This window comes from Lutjanus erythropterus, chromosome 10 (genome assembly GCF_056507025.1).
Source record: "Lutjanus erythropterus isolate fLutEry1 chromosome 10, fLutEry1.hap2, whole genome shotgun sequence".
NCBI classification, from domain to species: domain Eukaryota; kingdom Metazoa; phylum Chordata; class Actinopteri; order Lutjaniformes; family Lutjanidae; genus Lutjanus; species Lutjanus erythropterus.
In genome coordinates, this window is record NC_139326.1 from 11,778,701 (window position 1) to 11,796,777 (window position 18,077).

The 18,077-nt window shown below is 40.5% G+C and overlaps 1 protein-coding gene across 1 annotated transcript in view; it reads right to left on the minus strand.

The window, feature by feature from the left end:
* Positions 1 to 18,077, minus strand: part of fras1 (Fraser extracellular matrix complex subunit 1) — a gene marked incomplete at its 5' end in the record, with an annotated part of 266,195 nt that overhangs the window by 52,960 nt on the left and 195,158 nt on the right. The window contains 6 exons of the mRNA XM_084729014.1: positions 2,475 to 2,507; positions 3,916 to 4,053; positions 5,455 to 5,569; positions 6,749 to 6,865; positions 11,450 to 11,628; positions 12,664 to 12,823. Coding sequence (XP_084585140.1) covers positions 2,475 to 2,507; positions 3,916 to 4,053; positions 5,455 to 5,569; positions 6,749 to 6,865; positions 11,450 to 11,628; positions 12,664 to 12,823 — 742 coding nt within the window. The remainder of the gene's footprint in view (positions 1 to 2,474; positions 2,508 to 3,915; positions 4,054 to 5,454; positions 5,570 to 6,748; positions 6,866 to 11,449; positions 11,629 to 12,663; positions 12,824 to 18,077) is intronic.

Sequence of the window (18,077 nt, forward strand, 5' to 3'; positions counted from 1 at the left end):
ATTTAACACCGAATTGTTTATAAGTTAAAGAAAAAAAATCTTAAAAATGGAAAGAATGTATTGCATATCACTATCAAGCTCTGACTCTTCTATAGTTTATTCTGTGACTGTTTGTAATATATTGGTCACGCAGACTAGCAGTGGATTATGCTGCAAAAAGCTGTTTTTCTGGGTGTTGTACTTGTTTTCCACCCTGAAGTATTCATACTGAGATCCTTTATTAAAAGACATGAATTCAAGCTGGTACAATTTCTCTTTAATAAGGGCTGTTTATCAATTGCAGCAACTCAACCACTGAGTGGTCAGTGGCTGAGACGTCTGGCCTCGTTCTCTGGCCTGTAATGCGGCAAACCACACCCTGCCGACTAACTTCACAAAAAAAACCCCGAACATATTATTATTGCATGATTTATTCCTGTGAGATCATTTCTGTCTACCTGACATTTCTGTTGGATGTCTGCTCTAATTAGTTTACTTTATTCTCATGTGAATATCAGAGGCATAAGAATATGTAGTGGGAGTGTAGTCCAAATGATCCATTATATACATTTAAATGTTTAATTAGTATGGAAGTATTAGCAGCAAAATGTACTCAAGGAACATTATAGCTGTAGCTGTATAATTGATTAGACAACCCACACACTGCTGCTTAGCACGGCCATGAACTTCTGTCCTATATATATATGGATCATTAGAACATGTTAGGAGAACTTTCACATATGGATCCCTGTTGGTCATATGAGAATATTTTCCTTAGAAATTACTGACACATTTGCATATGGGTCTAAGATGGTCATGTAATTAACATTCTCTATATAACTTCAGGGGACTTTCAATTTTGGTTATTTTAAGGTCATGTGTTTTGAGGGTATTTCACAATACCAATTTTTTATATCCCCTAAAGCAGTGGTTCCCGAACTGGGGGTGCGTAAAGCCACTGCAGGGGAGAAATCATAGAGTGAAACTGAGTTTAAAAAGTATTACTTATGTAGGGAAAATAAACAAAGAGGATTTTGTTGTTGCTAAAAAAAAGTCCTAATACTCAACTTGAATCAGTCACTTCAGTCAGACTTTTTCCAGCTTCTGAAGTGGGAGCGTGACAGAAAAAGTTTGAGAACCACTGTCCTAAAGGTTCTGCAAAAGTTCCTGTGATGTAATGTGGAGGTTCTGAAAGGTTTTGGGAATGTAAACGAAGAAACTAATAGGCCCAAAAAAGCGCATTATTAGTAAAAGAAATGTAGCAATGTAGATTTATAAGGTCGCACAAAATCTAAATACTCAGGTTTGTACAAGTACCTCAGAACTGTGCAGTATAGGCCAACTCGGATACTCAATATCTATTTATATATATGAATATACTTTGTTCCACAGACCAGGAATTGACTGTTGATAACTGTTGTTGCTTTTTCTACTGTCCACTAACACAAGTCATCCTTTGCTGAAGTACAAAGTACTGAGAACAAAACTGGAGCAGACTGAATGGACGGTAAAAGCATCAGAGACTGTTTGTGTGTGCATGAGAGTGTGTGTGTGTGTGTGTGTGTGTGTGTCTCAAGGCCTACACTAAAGTGAAAAGCACTTTGGCGACGCCTCTGAACACCCGTAAACACATATTTCCCAAACAGCTCCTGTTGGGGATGGAGTTATAGTGCAGCAGCGCTTCATCAAATGTGCAGTAAACAGAAGAGACTCTCGGTCCTCTCGGGTGTGAGGGTCAAAGAACCAGAACGCAAAATCACAGTGGATCTGACGACCCAGTCGAGCCGGATCAGCGCCAAAGTGATAAATGTAACAAAGTAAAGTGAAGCCACTGTTGAAACACAGGAAGAGAAGTACAGGAGTGAAGGAGAGGAGGAGAGGAAGGGAGAGATTTAGTGTGGAGGAGAAGATGGGAAAAATCCAATATTTATGGCGAAGATTACAGTAAAAAAAAAAAGCAGCGAGGAAACAGGAAAGCACAGGGGTGGAGAGATCAAGGCAGGACAGCAAATGACAAAAAGATGGCATCAAAGGTGTGGAGCGCAGAGGACTGAGACGACAGGAAAGCAGGAAAAAGTGCGGTCTGCGAGGAGGAGCAAGAAGAGTTGAGAGATTTGAGTAAGAAAAAAATGTCACAACAAGAAAGATGAAAACACAATAGAGATAAAAAGCAGAGGTGAAAGTGGAGGACAAGGGAGAGAAAAGAACAGATGGAGGGGAGATTGAGAAAACAGAAGGCAAATATTTCAGTAAGAGACACCAAGGATAGAAGGGAGTAGGCAGGAGGAGAAGATTGAGGATGGAGGAGGAGGAGGTGAGGAGGGAAAAATAAGACTGAGGATGGAGAGGATTTAGCATGAAAAGAAAAGAGGAGGTGGAAGAAAAAATGTGTAGGATGTGGGAAAGAGTTAACGAGGAGAGGATGAAGGAGGCAGAGGAAACAATCTGTCTCCTCCTTCTCCTCTTCTCTAAACTGAGGAAGATGAAATATTTACCTGTGAAATAGACACTCAGCGACTCTGGCAGACCTGTGGGGATTAAAATAAGAAAACTTTTAGTGCTGCGAGGTGATAAAAGTAAAAAACAGTGGATTGAGGCAGAGCCGACATGGTGCTGCAGTGAACATAAAAACTGAACGGATGATGCTATAATGCATAAAACTCAGAAGGCAATGAGGAAGATTTACTGATGCAAAGCCTCCTGCATGCAGCTCCACAAACCCAGATTAAGAGAAACTAAAGGCAGCTTTGATCATGGATTATGGGTTATCTTTTGAAATGCACGTCTCTTAAAAACGGCTAAGAGAAAATATCTTCAGATTGCCCTCAGATTGTTTTTAAAACACTTAAATTCCACTCTGTCAGTCCAAGTATTTGTCATGTATTATATGTCAGTTTATTGTTAGTATTTTGATAGCAGGGCAATTGCATACTGTATATGATCCAGGACTTTAAAATCTAGGGCAAATAAAAAATGCATATGCTCGCAGATCTAGCTGTTTGTCACTGTTAACAGAGACTCCAGTCTGCAGTGTAAATGACAGAATTGTAGAGTGTAATCAGGCTACATGGTCAAAGAAAGTTTATATCACGTCAACACTTCTGTCCTGCTACTGCAGCCTCAGGGCATGTCATTTTTTGAGGTCCATAAGGCCAAACATAGGGAAATTCCAGCCCTGGTGGAGACTCAAGTTATGAATATTACTCAGCACGCATTAAATTAAACCTTCACTGTCGGCTCCAAGTCTAAAACCAAGATTAATTGATGTGATATCGAGGACGTTACGATCTTTCAGTTTCCACAGTCTGAGTTATACTTCATGTGCCGATCAAACTGACATGTAAATCAGCAGAGTGTCCTCTTAACAAAACACCAAAGAGACAGTAGGTGACACACTCAGTCACGAGGAAGCAGCAGCTCCATGAATAGTAAATCACCTGCAAATAATAGGCAGTGGCTAAGTCCACCAATTCTAAACAAGAAAGCTAATACGGTGTGATTATGCAAGGATCGCTTATTGTGAAGTACCAGTGGTGGGTGACGGCAGGCTGCTCAGCTGAAGATCAATATGTGACCGTTCACAAAACAAACAAACCACTGCGGCCATTTTAAATTAATTACATTTGATTTTCAGAATGTATACATCGTCAGGCAATTTAACCGAACAAAACACAAGTACAACCATTTATATACATATATTTATATATATATACTGAGCCAACAATCAACCAGGTGATTTTCTGCGATATTGGATGTTCTTATCATATAAAGTATGTCTCCCAAAAGCTACACTACTAGATGAAGTTAAAGGTTAGTGTGTGTGTGTATGACTGTTTATATTAATAATATCGATATGTACATTAATCACATCATCATTGTAATCACACTTGTTATGGTGGAACTTGTTTTGTGAGTGTGTGCAGGTGTGTATCTCACCAATGAAGGAGTACTGGTAGAGCTCCTGCAGGTGTGAAGGGGCCTGTGGTGGTCTGTAGATCATCTTTCCGTCATTGACGTCAGCCTGGCTGAAATGCTTCACTGGTGTGTGCGGTCTGTCGCGATGCTCGATCGCACCTGAGGACAAGAAGGAAAGAACTGACTCTGTTTCTGCCTCAACACGGGAACATTAGAGTGACAAAGCCGGGGGCACAAATAATCTCATTTACTCAGCGGACAGAGCCCAAGACACACAGTCTTTTCTTTATTCAGTGGATAACATACTGGTGAAAAGGGCAGATGGTAAGAGAGGAAGGAACAGTAGTTACAGATGTGTGTTAGTAACTGTATCAGTTTGACTGAAGCACAATGGACACGGCACATTTTTCAAGGAATTGTCTGCACCAGGAAGAACTAAGTATAGAATTTTACACACAGGGAGACATCATTTCATTGGATTGAGGACGCAATTAATTTCTAACAGACATGATAAAAATGACTGCTCAGACGGTGCAGAGTAGTAGCCTAGTTAAACTGAAATAATGAAACGTTTAACGCAGGAGGGAACTTCCCCATGACTGAAAAGTGAAATCTGAGCGCAATATGACACTGAAACAGAAACTTTTTCTTTGGGGTGTAAAGAAAGTGGAGCAGATATTACACACTTAAAGTTAACGCTCTTAAATTTAACCCACATTAACATTTAACAGAACAAATACAACAAAAACCGTATGGAAAGCTTCAAATCTAATTTCAGAAAAGAAAATGTTCATGACAAACGCTGCTGATTTATCTGACTCTGTCCTCCTCCCCACTGGCTCTGTTCAAAATGATTTCCACACAAATTCATCAGCCCATTAGTTGATGAATATGACCCATTGTAAATCACTTTTCTCTTTCATTAGACGGAGAGCCGAAAATGATACACCACTCTGTCAGATGGTCAAATGCTGAAATTAATGGTTCCAGTTCTAAATGCCACATTAAATTCAGCAAAAAGGAAATCAACACTCATTCTTGTAAAAGTCCAGCCTGAAAGACAGTAATTAAAGAACTTTGGAGAGTCATAATGGCACTGAAACAGGCTTATGAACAAAACGTTTTTAGTTTCTGACTTGTATTCCCATCTGGGAAAAGCTAAACTAAACTAAAGCTAAAGTTCTCCCTAATAGCTCACACAAGAATTTAACTTTGTACTTTTATTATTATTACTTATTTTTATTTATCCAAACAAGCTTATGTAGATTGAAACTCTGTTTTAGAAATACGTTTCCCACTGTTATAGCAGGAAGTAGCTCCATCACAGCAAACAATGGATCATACTGCCTTGCTCATGGGCACTTAAGTTATAATTAATGAACAACGAGATATTAACGAATTAATGTATTCAGAACTCCTCAGAAGCTTGGGAGCTTCCCACTGACAGAACTTGGATTTGAATCTTCTTAATCTTTTTTACATTATGTGGGAAAAACTCAGTGTGTGTGTGTGTGTGTGTGTGTGTGTGTGTGTGTGTGTGTGTGTGTGTGTGTGGCTGACCTTGTCCTGGCGGTAGGGCTTTGGTGATGTTGTAGATGAGCTTCTCACTGGGAGTCTCAGAGTCGATGAAGGACAGAGCTGAAGGCGTTATCTCTGTCACTCGATCCTCCAGAGCCTGTGCACACGCGCGCACACACACACACACACACACACACACACACACACACACACACACACACACACGCTGAGGTAAAACAAGAGCTACTATATCCTCTAACTCTGATCGTCCTCGTGTGATTAGAGTTGAGGGACTGAGGGATTCACATGCACAAACAGAAAACTAACCACACAGACAGTAGCTTCTCTGCTCCCCACAGAAACTCCAGTGGTTCCAGGTTTATACTTGTTCTTTTTAAGAAAACATTTTCCTAGACGTTACCAGAAAATTTAGACAAAAAACAAAAAACAAAATAACAGATCAATACTTAATACTTGTTTTTATAAAATAATAATTAGGTGCGAGTTAGAGGTAACTAAGTGAAAACTATGGGAGTTTGAAATATAGCAAACTATTCATGACTTTAGAGGATTAGGATTTTCTAGTTCAAGAATTCATTTAAATTTTGGAAATAAAGTTTTCAGCAAGCAAAAACTTCAACAAAGTTTCTGCACAGCATAAAATAGAAATGACAGGCAAGGCTCAAAATCAACTTTTTTCCTCAGTGTCCTGCAACTGTCCCAAATTCTTCTTTGATCCGTCCCAAACTTTACAACCATTTGCCCAAATGGATTTTTTTTTGTATTCTACATAATAAACACAGTTTAATATCTTTGTTTCAGTAATGTGCATCACTTCGTTGACTCCCTCTGGTCCACTGTGGAAGTTCTGCTAGCTGTTCGATACATTTATATCCGAATTAAAAGCTTATATCACCCAAGGCATTTGACCACAATCAGTTTCCATTATTTTAGTCACTGGCTGAGCCACTGTTTCTTGTTTGTCTGTTTAACTGTGTGATCAGTAAATGCATCACTGCAAATTGCAGCACAAATTAAAATCTGTTTCTGTTGTTGCACAGCAATGGAAATTTACATAGACATTTACATCTGAATATTTGTGATGACATTTGATCAAATTAACTCTGAAAATATGATCCACTGGGATAATGAAACGGTTACTGTCTATGGTTACATTGTACATACTATATATGTAGATATTATCACTGTAATTACTTTGTTTTAATGGTTTTAATGGTAATAAAAAGCCTTTTTCCATACAAGCCCTTGTTTTTCAGGACATGCATGCTTTACTGTACAGAAGTTGGATAAGTCAGCTATTTTTTTTATCACTTACCGTGATCTGTAGGTCACAGTCGGGGGCCAGCTGGGGGAATCCTGGGATCTGAGGCAGGACTCCTATGGTGAAGGTCTGCGCATCGCTCTGTATGACTGGTGCTGTTTCTGTGGAAATCTGCACACACACAAAGACGCACACACACACACACAATGTTATATTGGAGATCAGAAACTTCTTCAAGGAAATACACTGAACACACCAACCCTATTCCCTTATCTCAATCCTCAGCACACTCTAACTCCTCTTATCTTGAAGTTTGCAATCTTAATCTGCGGCGCATTAGTTCAATAAATGTCTGTTTTTCCACTGCAAACAGGCTTTGTTATTGCACATTATTTGTGACAAACCTACTGACAGGCTCTCGAGAATAACCACAAGTAAGATACAACAGATGTGATGAAAACAAGCTACAATCAAATAACTGTGACAACAGAAAGTGAACCTGGCATCAGGCAGCGCTGCCGTTTTTTCTCCCCATAAATAACTGTCTACACCGCAAGAATATTAATGGAGAAAATGCCGATTTGAGTAAAATTCAGTCTCGCTCCTCAGCTGACCATGTTTAAGTACTAATCTGTGTCCAGTGTTACAGCAGTTATTACTCTTACTGAAGCAACGGCACACTGATTACTTTTAGATGGCTTTCTAAAAATCCATTCAAACTACTTCAGGGTCCTCACGGAAATCTGAAGTGCAAAAAAGCACACAGGAGGAGCTCAGAGTGCTTTGTCGAGCAGCTGTTTCTGAACCAGGACAGAACGTACCCCTCATGCTGATGTTCTGGTCTTTTTGTGAAGTAAATTGAAAATAATGATATTTTCCGCTCTCCTCCAAACACCCAACTTTCTCTGTCACCATCAAAACTGTTCTTTTTATCGAATGTTCTGGCGGCCTTTCTGTCAGTAGTTGTTTTGTCTGCCTAAAGAAGCTGTTGCTGTAAAGCGATGTGACATATTCAGATGGAAATATTATTTTTAGAAAGATAATATCCACTGGTCCAATATTAGGTCAGGAAATTCCATATATTATGTAAGTTTATTTCCACCAGTTCAGTAACTGTTACACAATGTATGGCATGAATGATTTCTTATCTGACACCCATATCGGCATGAGATAATTGTCAGTTCCTCACAAAACTGTTAAAAAAGACATTATGAAAGGACAGCTTGCTGATCTGCCACAGCTATGTTTAAAGTGTGGTTAGGTTAAAGTTAGTAAAATTACTTGGTCAGAGTTAGGAAAAGTTTGGGTTCAAAAAATAGGTATTTTAAGAGGTTTAAGAGGCTGTAAAGCAGTTTAATTGCCCTCTCTGGTCAAAAGTTTTAAGTTAAGTTGTTTCTTTATAGCTGCATTTCCACTGCATTGCACAGCTCAAGTTGATTCAACTCTACTCTCTTCTTTTTTGGTTCTCTGTTTCTGATAAAACCTTGTAGCTGGTGCAAAATGAAAGCCATAATTCTCATAGGTCACTGCCAGGTCTAGATGTATATTCATAAATTGTTGTTTTTCTTCTGAGGGACAGTGACCTTGGCAGTAACAGCCACCACTGCAGGACAGCTGAAGAAATCACTTCACCTACAGAGCATCCTCCTCATCAGAAAAAGCGTGTCCTTTTCTTCCCCCCCTCTTCTCAGCACTAACCTTTGACCTTTGTGCTTTTGCTTGCTGATAATGTAGCCGATGATCTACATTAGAATTTAAGATTATGTTGAATTGAATTGCTGATAAGTGGTGAAGAAGCTGCTGGATCAGCCTAATCCCCTCTGCCTTCCTGTCTGGGATGAAACTACACTTGAATTTCTGGCTCTGCTTCTTTCCACCCACGCTACGTAGAGGAACAGTTTTTCTGTTTCAACTTCCATATCAAACCGTGTTACTGGTGCTCTATTTCTCTTATCCAGCCTCTCCACAATATGTAGCCTTAACTTGTTTCGTCCCCTGATATACATAAGCAACAGCAGCAGCCTCGGTTGTTCGTTCCAAAAGCCAATTTTTGTCACCACTTACTTATTCTGCTGCTGTTGCTTGTTCCTGTCACATCAGTGGCTTTTGGGGGAAAGAAAGTTCAGGAACTTGTAGTCAGCTCTGTCACTCAGAAGTAATGCAACACCAGCATGAAGCCCGGAGTCAGCGCCACCAATCACGACCAATGTGTTACCACGAGAGTCAGTGCTGAATCAGCTGGATTTATTGACAGAGGTGTTGCAGCAGTAAATTATTGATTATTCAGTTCATTCCATTCAACGTAAATGATATATTTTATGTTATATAAGATGCAGTAGGAAAAAATACATAAAAACTGCTTGAGACATGTAAAAATACACCATGCAATGAAGTTCCCTGACGAGATTCAAACGAAGGCACCCGTTGACTCCTCAAGTTAAAAGTTAAAGTTAAGCTCAAAGAAGATGAGAGTTGCTGCCTCAATCAGTTTGTTTGTTTCTGATTTCGTGTGATTTTGGTGTTTTAAAAGATCAGCTCAGATTCACTGACATCTGGGTAAAGTGGTGAAAACACTGCGTCCACTTAAACTGACATTGATTATTTTAGTTGGACCTTTGTTTGGTGGCTAAAATATGTTTTGTGGCAGACCCTGTCCACAGCAGTACATGGCTTAGCTTCCATGCTGGTGCTTCTCTCTGCTTCCCCAACCTGGGGGGTGTGCCGTTGTATGTTATACAACCCCACTTAAAATAATCTGAACCATCCCTTTGATCTTTTAAATTAACAGGATAAATCTCAGACATAAGTGTCTGTTTTCTTTGTTGCAAAAGTTCAGTTTTCCTTGAGTTACACAACAGAAACAAGCAAAGTGTCAGAGAAAAAGGGACAATTTTCACTCCTGACAAACTGCACTGACACCAAATCCTCATCTCTCTGATTTGAAGATGGTTTTGATTTGCAAAATCACATGTTAGAGCATGAGAAAATGTGTGTAGAGTGCCGTGCAGCCTTCAGCTGCAAAAGCAGAGTGCATTTCAAAATAATCAGTTCTAACAAGGCGCCACGCTCTTTGATAAAAACCAGTGGAGGACAATAATACCACCCTGACAAGCCGTCAAGTTTAATCTCCACCCCTGACAAATGCCACAAACGCTTCCAGCGGTTCAGTTGGTGACGGGTCTCACTTTTCCTCGCCTATGCTTTCCCACTTCCTGTCAAACAGACACTTGAGAATTTAATTTGAATCCAGCACTGTGTAATTGAAACGCATTTGTCCTGATGGATGGAGCCAAAGTGTAGGGGGCTAGACGGAGGGAGAGAGAGATGATTAGATGTAGCTACAAGCTTTTGGCTGCCTCTTTTGTTTTGATAATGTAGTCGAGGTGAAGCAGAGACTGGCATGAAAGCGCTCTAACTGCGACATGATGACTGCTGAATCGGTTTTACTGGGATTCTCTTGGTTTTGGAGCCAATTTGTGAGTACTTTGGTGCCATTAATGCTAATCAAGATAAGTCGCTATGGGTTGATGTTGAGTGCCAATAAGTCACACAGGAAGTTTGTTTGGACCAAAGGAGGAGAAGTCCACCATGAAAACACTTAAAGATGAATGACCGCGGACAAAAAGGACACACAATGCCAAAATGTTGTCTGCATTAATACACAGAAAACTGTTCAGCGATAGGTGGTTAAATCTGCTGAGTGATGACTGTAACTTTTCCAATAAAAAAACAAAGACTGAACAACAATTTTTACAGATTCCTATAAACTGCACCGTTTTATTGATGTATACCCGCACTTTTTTATGTTTACAAGAAAACTAATAGAAGAAACAGTCGAGGCAGATAGAGGTGAAAGAGGCAGAGAGAGAAGACGAGACAGACAGAGAAGAAAAGGAGGGGGAGAGAAATAAATCAAGCCAGAGGGAGAGACGTTGGGAAGGAGAGAGAGGAGGTAAACACAGGAGAACACTGGAACATGAGTAAGAGTGTGAACTTCAAAGAAGACTCCAGAGGGAGAAGGAGGGCACGAGAGAAAAAACAAGGACGGCGACATGCGTCTCTGTCACCATCTCCTCCTCTTTTTTCTTTTTGGGGAAAGACGTTCTTATCAGTCCCCTGAGGTTTCCTCATCTCACGGCGTATTTATTTTCTTTTATCGGTTTTGTGAAATTATTTATGTGTACAGTAGTAATACGACACACTCAACAGAAAGTAAGAAAAAACTTGTGTGTTTATCTTAACTGTGTAGTCATCAGTTTTTTAACTATACTACACTATTATGGTCTACTTTAGGTGAAATTATCATTCATGTGGCATATATGTATTTTTGAGCTTAAACACTCAACAAATACATGTGATTTCAAGTTTGAAATTATTAAATAATACAATTCAAAGGGCAAAATTAAACCCTCTCTTTTGAAGCTCCACTTTAAATTGAGCTTTTTTTATTGGTGTGACCTTATTTTTTTAAAAACTTATTTACTAGTTCTGTCCGCATCAAGCTTCATCTAGCAATTTAGCATCTCACCAATTTTTTTTCTGCATGACATGTGCTGTTCTTGACATGAAAATCATCTCTACGCATCACCTCTACACTTCTAAGTTACAGGGCGATAACAAATAATTTGTGGCACAGATACCTGCGTAAAGCTGTTGGTGTTGACAGCTGTATTGATTTCAATCAGACACCAGCGTGACTGAAAAACAATCCTGAAACAAATCCAGTGTAAACGTGGTATCAGATTTAGCACCGACCTGGAACTGGAAGGAGTCGCTGTCGGTCCCTCTCCCAAAGTGGCGGTACCAGACGACGCCATCGTTGATGTCCTGCTGAGTGAAGGAAGTAGTGGGCGTGAAGCCTCGGTCGTCGGTTAGCGAGGGGCGCCAGCCTCCTGGCGGGCCGTCAGCCGGCATCGACACCAGCACCACCTCACCTGGAAAGAGAAGGTTGAGGTGATTAACGGTTTCTCTCAGTTATTATACATCACACAATTACCTTTAATGACTGAAAATCCCCTGATGATATCCCACCAGAATAAGGCGCAGGAGTGCTGTGGTTATCTCTCCACAATAGAAGGTTTAGACGTAAGATAAAAAACGGTTGTGACACGATATAAGCCTTGAGATAGATGAGCTTAGACGCACAGTTTAAAATGGCTGTGTTGAGGTTAATATTACACACAGGTGTGTTAGGTTTTGATTTATTTAAGGTTAGAGTAAGACGCAAGAGGATTCTGTCTTGGCCGCCTCTGTCACATCTCCACCCGGTCATTAGTCATGTTTTTACATTTCCTGCTCTGCTTCTCTTATCAATTTTCCTGTTGTCGCAGATCCAGCCACTCTCTCCTGCCCCTCTATTACCTTCACCTGAGCCTCCCCACTCAGCTCCTCACCTGCACCACCATTACTCCCACAACACTTACACTAGTCCATTTCCACCCAAACTCGGCCAAAACATCTAGTGTGCTCCTAGCTTTTCAGCAGCCTTTCGCCTGCTTCAGACCACCCTGCCAACCTTCTGGACCTTGGATTCCCTGCCTGTCTCTTATTGGATTTGTTTGTCCTTATGGTCTGACCTTCTGGTACTGACTGTTGCTTGCCATCGTTGGAAGTAAACTGAACTGTTTCATGAACTTGCTGAGGCGAAAACTTTTGAAACTGTGTAAATTAAATATCAACCAAACTGCAGCCAAAATTCTTGTTATGAAAATATATTTTGGGAGGCTTTTATTGCTTTTGTTGTATGCGAAAGTCGAAGATAAACAGGAAATTGGGAAAAGAGAGGCGGCATGACATGCAGCACGAGGTCACCAGTCAGAATCAAACCCGCTGGTCACAGCACACAGAGCGACGCTATACCAAGAGAGATTCCACGGCACCACATGTGATCTTCCACGCCTTTAAAGTATTAAAGGGCCTGTTTTGAAGTGAACGTCTTGAATTGGCATGACACATTAAAGAGTTTGTACCATATTTTGGTTGTCGATCTGAAGCAACAATGGTGTAGACAATGTCATCAGAGCTGACTCCCTTGTAGTCCACGTGCAGGTATTTTTTATCTAGTCGCACCATGCCTCCTTCCTTTACCCAGGTCATCGGCACAGACAGCACGTGAGGAGAGTCGGCAGCCTGAAAAACAAACACAAATATGGATTTTAATCATCATAACGTTTAACCAAACCTATGAGATCTCTTGGTTTTTGTGTGCTACCTTTGGCACCAGTACTTATTGGTACTTGGGGTGTTTTTCTGCACTGTATTTCTATTTGTTTACCTCGCAGTGCTCATGCTTTTGTCTCTTAAAATCTTTTCTCCCATACTATGCAAAATCAGTCAAGAGAAATCCTTTAGAGCCATTACGGCCATAGTTGCGGCTGATTTTGGCGTCTTAATTTTAATTAGCTGGAAGACTAACAATATCCAGTTGTGTCATTTCCCTTTTCTAGCCACCATCTGTTTGTGAATTTCAAGTAAATTGTGAGCTCGACAATATGGTTTGTTATTTACCTCCAATCAGACTAGGAAAATAAAATGTATCACCTCCTGTTTGCCACAGGAGTTTCTCCTCGATGGAGTTTAACAGATGGCAGGTATTTAGATTGAATATAAAAGTTCCTAAACTGCACGTTAGCTTGAATTATCCATAGTGGCAGCAGCAGAAATGAGGGTTATTTACATTAAATTTTCTTGGTAAACTGAGAAATATGTTGAGTGTAAGTCAAACTGAGGAATCCCATGTGAAATCCCTGTGGTGTAGGAACTGATGTATGAGGAGAAATAGCAGCAGACTCTATTGTTTGTTCCTCGGGTGAAGCCTGATGCCACTTTCGCTTTGTGTTGTCACAGTTTGTGTGACTTGTTTTATTCCACATCTGTTGTAACCCCGGGTTTGTGAGTCCCGGGAGCCTGTTGTAAAGCTCTGTCAATCAGCGGCGGTGTCAGCTCCACCAATCAGAAGTTAACTTAATACGTGCTTTCTCCATCTAAGAACTGCCTAAGATGGCTTATTTTTGTGATGCCGTATTGATCTGCGACAGAGTAACTCATCGTTTTGCTGGCCTTGCCTCCATAGCAAAGAACAAAGAGCAGAATGAGCTCTAGAGAGCACACAGAGTAGAGCTGCTGCATGATTCAGTGTCGCTCGAGGACATTTCAGGAGGGAAGATGCCTGCTGTCAGGGAGGTTTTGAAACTAGACCTCTTACTCACCGTGTCACCGTGCTGTCTAAATAAAAACAGGTATGATATCCTTCTTGGGCATCTATAAAACCAACCTACTATTTATTCTGTAAACAGAAGCTCCATATTTTATATCTCCAAGAAGTTTAAGGATCAAAGGTCATCTAGTTGTCAAAAATAGTTTGTATAAAAACTGTTTACGGTGACAGACATTGTCTGGGAAACTCTTGACAGTAAGCAAATAAATAAAAACAATTATATTCCTGTTTTACCAACAGTTTTGTGTTGTAAGCCGTCATTAGCTCACAAGTGATTTTATACAATTACACACTGGATGCATTTCCACTAAAGTATACTCCAAAAAAGAAATACTATAGACCTTTTCCACAAGAACTTAAGGGTGCAGAAATCATTTTAGAGAAAGATAGCTGATTTTTTTAAATCAATTCAAAATACCGACACTTTGGATTAGCGGCTCAAAGATGGTTGATTGTTAAGTCTCGTTCCCAGGTGGTGAAAAGTTAAGTTTTGGGAATGAAACTAAACAACGAACTATCTTACCGGCCGGTGAATGGAAAAAGTCTCCCGTCACAGGCAGGATTTTCTAAAGCCTGCAAACATTGCCAAGACGAAGAGCAGAAATCTTTTTTTTTTATTTCTCACCACTTTTATTATATTGTGCTTAAGGTTTATTATGGAACTTCTGCCCAGTGATGCGCACAATAAACTACCAACCCCAACTTCAAGCAGGTCTGCTTTTATTTCCAATGTTCTACTTTCACTCTGGGGCAAAGTTATTAAACCTAAATTTCAGCTCTCCTCAGAGGTGATACTACATCCAAGTTCCAGCTACTCTACTATATGCTGACGTAGGGCATATAGTAGTCATTTGTAAAAAACAAAGAAAACAAAAAAACCTTTCCTTTAAAGAAGGCTTGTTTCTAATTGTTTTCACGCAGTTTAAGCAACGAAAGCTGAGACTGCCCTTGGTCTCCAGCAAAAGTGTTTAGGCACTGACTTGTAACTCTAATTGGAAAGTAAGAAATCCACAAGTGTATTGTAATGAAGCAGTAAGGATAAACACCAGCCAAATTGAATTTTACTGGCTACCCAAATCTTGTTCATGGCTTCTAACTGAGTTATGAAGCATAAATGAGTTCTTGGCCATTAAGTCTTTCTAAAGGGTGTCTTATTATATTATTACTTATAAAGTAGGACCAAAACTTTAGTAAAATATTCATATCAGGTCAATGTTTTTAGCTGAACTCACACACACACACACACACACACACAAACACACACACACACACACACACACACACACACACACACACACACACACACACACACACACACACACACACTCAGTTGACCATTTACCACAGGAGATCAGTCTAACGACATAAACACATTGCAGTAGGTGGTAAATAGATTATAAGAGTGTGCGCAGGTGTGTGAGAATGAATGTGTGTGTGTGTGTGTGTGTGTGTGTGTGTGTGTGTGTGTGTGTGTGTGTGTGTGTGTGAGTGTGTATGTGTTTGAGGCTGTCTGCATTTGCAGATAACAACCTGCAGACCATCTGTGGCTCTTCTGCCTGCCGCTCGGCTGATCCAAATCACACTATTTCAGTGTAGCAGGCAGAGAATAGCAGGCGAGCAGCGGATTGCCCAGCAAGAGAAAACACATAAGTCAGCATGACAGGCTTTTAACTCAGAGGGCCACATCATCCAGGAGATTATCAACCTTCCCGATGACCACCAAGGTCTCTCAAGGACACTCAAGACTCAGAAACAGCACACTCTACAAAATAAAAGAGGTCAGAGGAACTTTTTAGGATTTACAAGTCTCCAATACACTTGATTTCCCCAGACCTCTAACTTTTCTGACACTGTGTCCTGAAGCTGCACCCCCACCTGGTACTTTTCCAATTTTCTTTCTTGATTAACACTCAAATCTAATAAGTTTTTTTTCCAAGTGAGATTTGTGTTGCCCCATTAGATAGACAGACAGTCTCATCTGCCTCAGACACGTGCAAAGAAATTGAAATGCACATGGAAAATTCTCTACTTTCTGACCACTGGGAAAGCAAGAAACACAATTTACTTGATGTTATTTAAGACTGATGAAACAGTAAAGTGCAGAGAAGGTGGGAAAACAGACTGTAGAGAGACAACTGATAAGCTAAATTGAACAAATATTTGCCACTGTATTCAATGAATATATTGACTCATTGCCTGAGTTTCTGATGGACTGTGAGCGGTTGATTTAAGACATCTTATTTAGTGCTGGTGGAGAGGTCAGGATAGTGTTAATGCAATGCCACATTCCTCAGGATATGTCTTCAGCTATATCAACAAACAAGGTGGGACTGGTTTAAAATTAGAAATGTTTTTTCTTTGAATAGAGAAACTAACATTTACCATCTTTCAAAATGGACAACGCACACAAAGTTGTCAGTTTTGAATCTTATATTAAATTATGTAAATGACCACCAGAGATGAAGGCTTGAAATTTGGACTTGAGTGAGCCTCGAGTCACAGGACAGACAGGGACAGAGAGACCATGCCACATTTCAGTGGTCAACACTCAGAGATTTGCAAGTGAATGCAAATTGCACATGTAATTAGGACTTTACTTGGGCCACACAGCCTGTTTATACCTCGCTGAACTGCTGTGGCTTTCACGCCTGTGGTGCCCACACAGTCTGCTGCAGGGATGCTCCTACCAGCCCTATCTTTCTACAATGACTTTGCAAAAGAGTTCTGAAGAGAGGAAAAGAGCTGCAACCAAAAAGCAGTGCTTAGAGAAAGAGGGGGGGAGCAAGAAAGAAAAAGTGCTCTGTAAAAATACTTCCATGCACCTAATTTTTTCATGTCTGCAACTTGATGTAGATAATGAAATGTAATGAAATGTGTCATGTTGGTATGTTCCTGATATGACTGTCATCAGATCACTTTCACTGTGTAAATTTGCAAAGAACTACATTCATCTCATGGACAAAACAGAACCCGACTCTCTAGATGACTTACAATGTATCTATGTTGTACAGTTAATTACGGGCAGAGGATAATGGATTTCTGGTTTCGATAAGTGGGAGCCGTTGGCCAATCACAGAAAATCTCTTTTTTTTTTGCACCCTAATGTTGGACAAAAGATATTTTAAAAAACAACATATTCTTTTCTTTAACAAATGTGTGAAAAGTGCATAATGAGACACTTTCAAAGGGGCTTTGAGCCAGCAGGTCTGAGATGGACTGTAAATAGAGTTCATACTGGACTGAGAGCTTTTGGCTGCAGTCCACACACACACACAAAAAGAAATAAATGACTTTGCTGAGATGAAGTCGTCGTCATCCATAAAACATCGGCTAGCTGCTGGCTGTGATGGTCATGCTGTTGTAATGAGAATGACATTGTCATCTTTCATATTTCCATAATTCCACTGGGGTGAACAGGGCGAGCTGTCAAACAGTAAGTGAAAGTCACAGAATGGAGGCTGAGTCCTTATCGGCAACAAATTCTAATTTTCTCTCAATGAGACATGGTATCTAAAATGAGAGAGCATGTGGCCAAAGTAAACATCGGGCTGGGAGACACGGGGCGCCGGCTTAACAGAAGCAAATCACAGCAATCTAAGATGTAATCACAGACTCTGGATACGGAATATGGCTTAAAAATATGAGTCAAAACAAATTCTTTACAACAATGACGACAAGTGCTCAGCGGGAGAAGCGCTAAACTCAAAGCACTCAGCCTCCCTCTGCTGCTTGACAAGAGAGCCGAGCTATTAGCCTTCCAAAGTTGGACGGCTGATCAGAAAAAATATCTAATTTTCCTCCATTTCTGCTGGTGGACAGAAGAGCCCGAGGGGTTTTCAGAGGCTCAAAGTGTTCTCCCTGAGACGGTAATTGAAAGCCAAGGGTCCTGCTTCCTATTCAGCTGAGCTCCAGCTCAGCTCAGAGCTCAGGCTCAGCAGAGGGAAAGTCCATCCATCAGTGGGTCATTACTGGCCTGATTAGTCTCCTGCTTTAGAGCTCAGTAATCCAACTTTCAGGACCGCTATTGTCCCCTACGCAGCCTGGCATCGACAGCCCCTGCTGCAGCCCGGATGGTGGGACAAAGAGTGACACGCTCTGAAAACTAAGGATACACTGGCTCAAGTCTGTTCAAATCCAGTCGGAGCCAATTATCAGTCAGGATTTTAT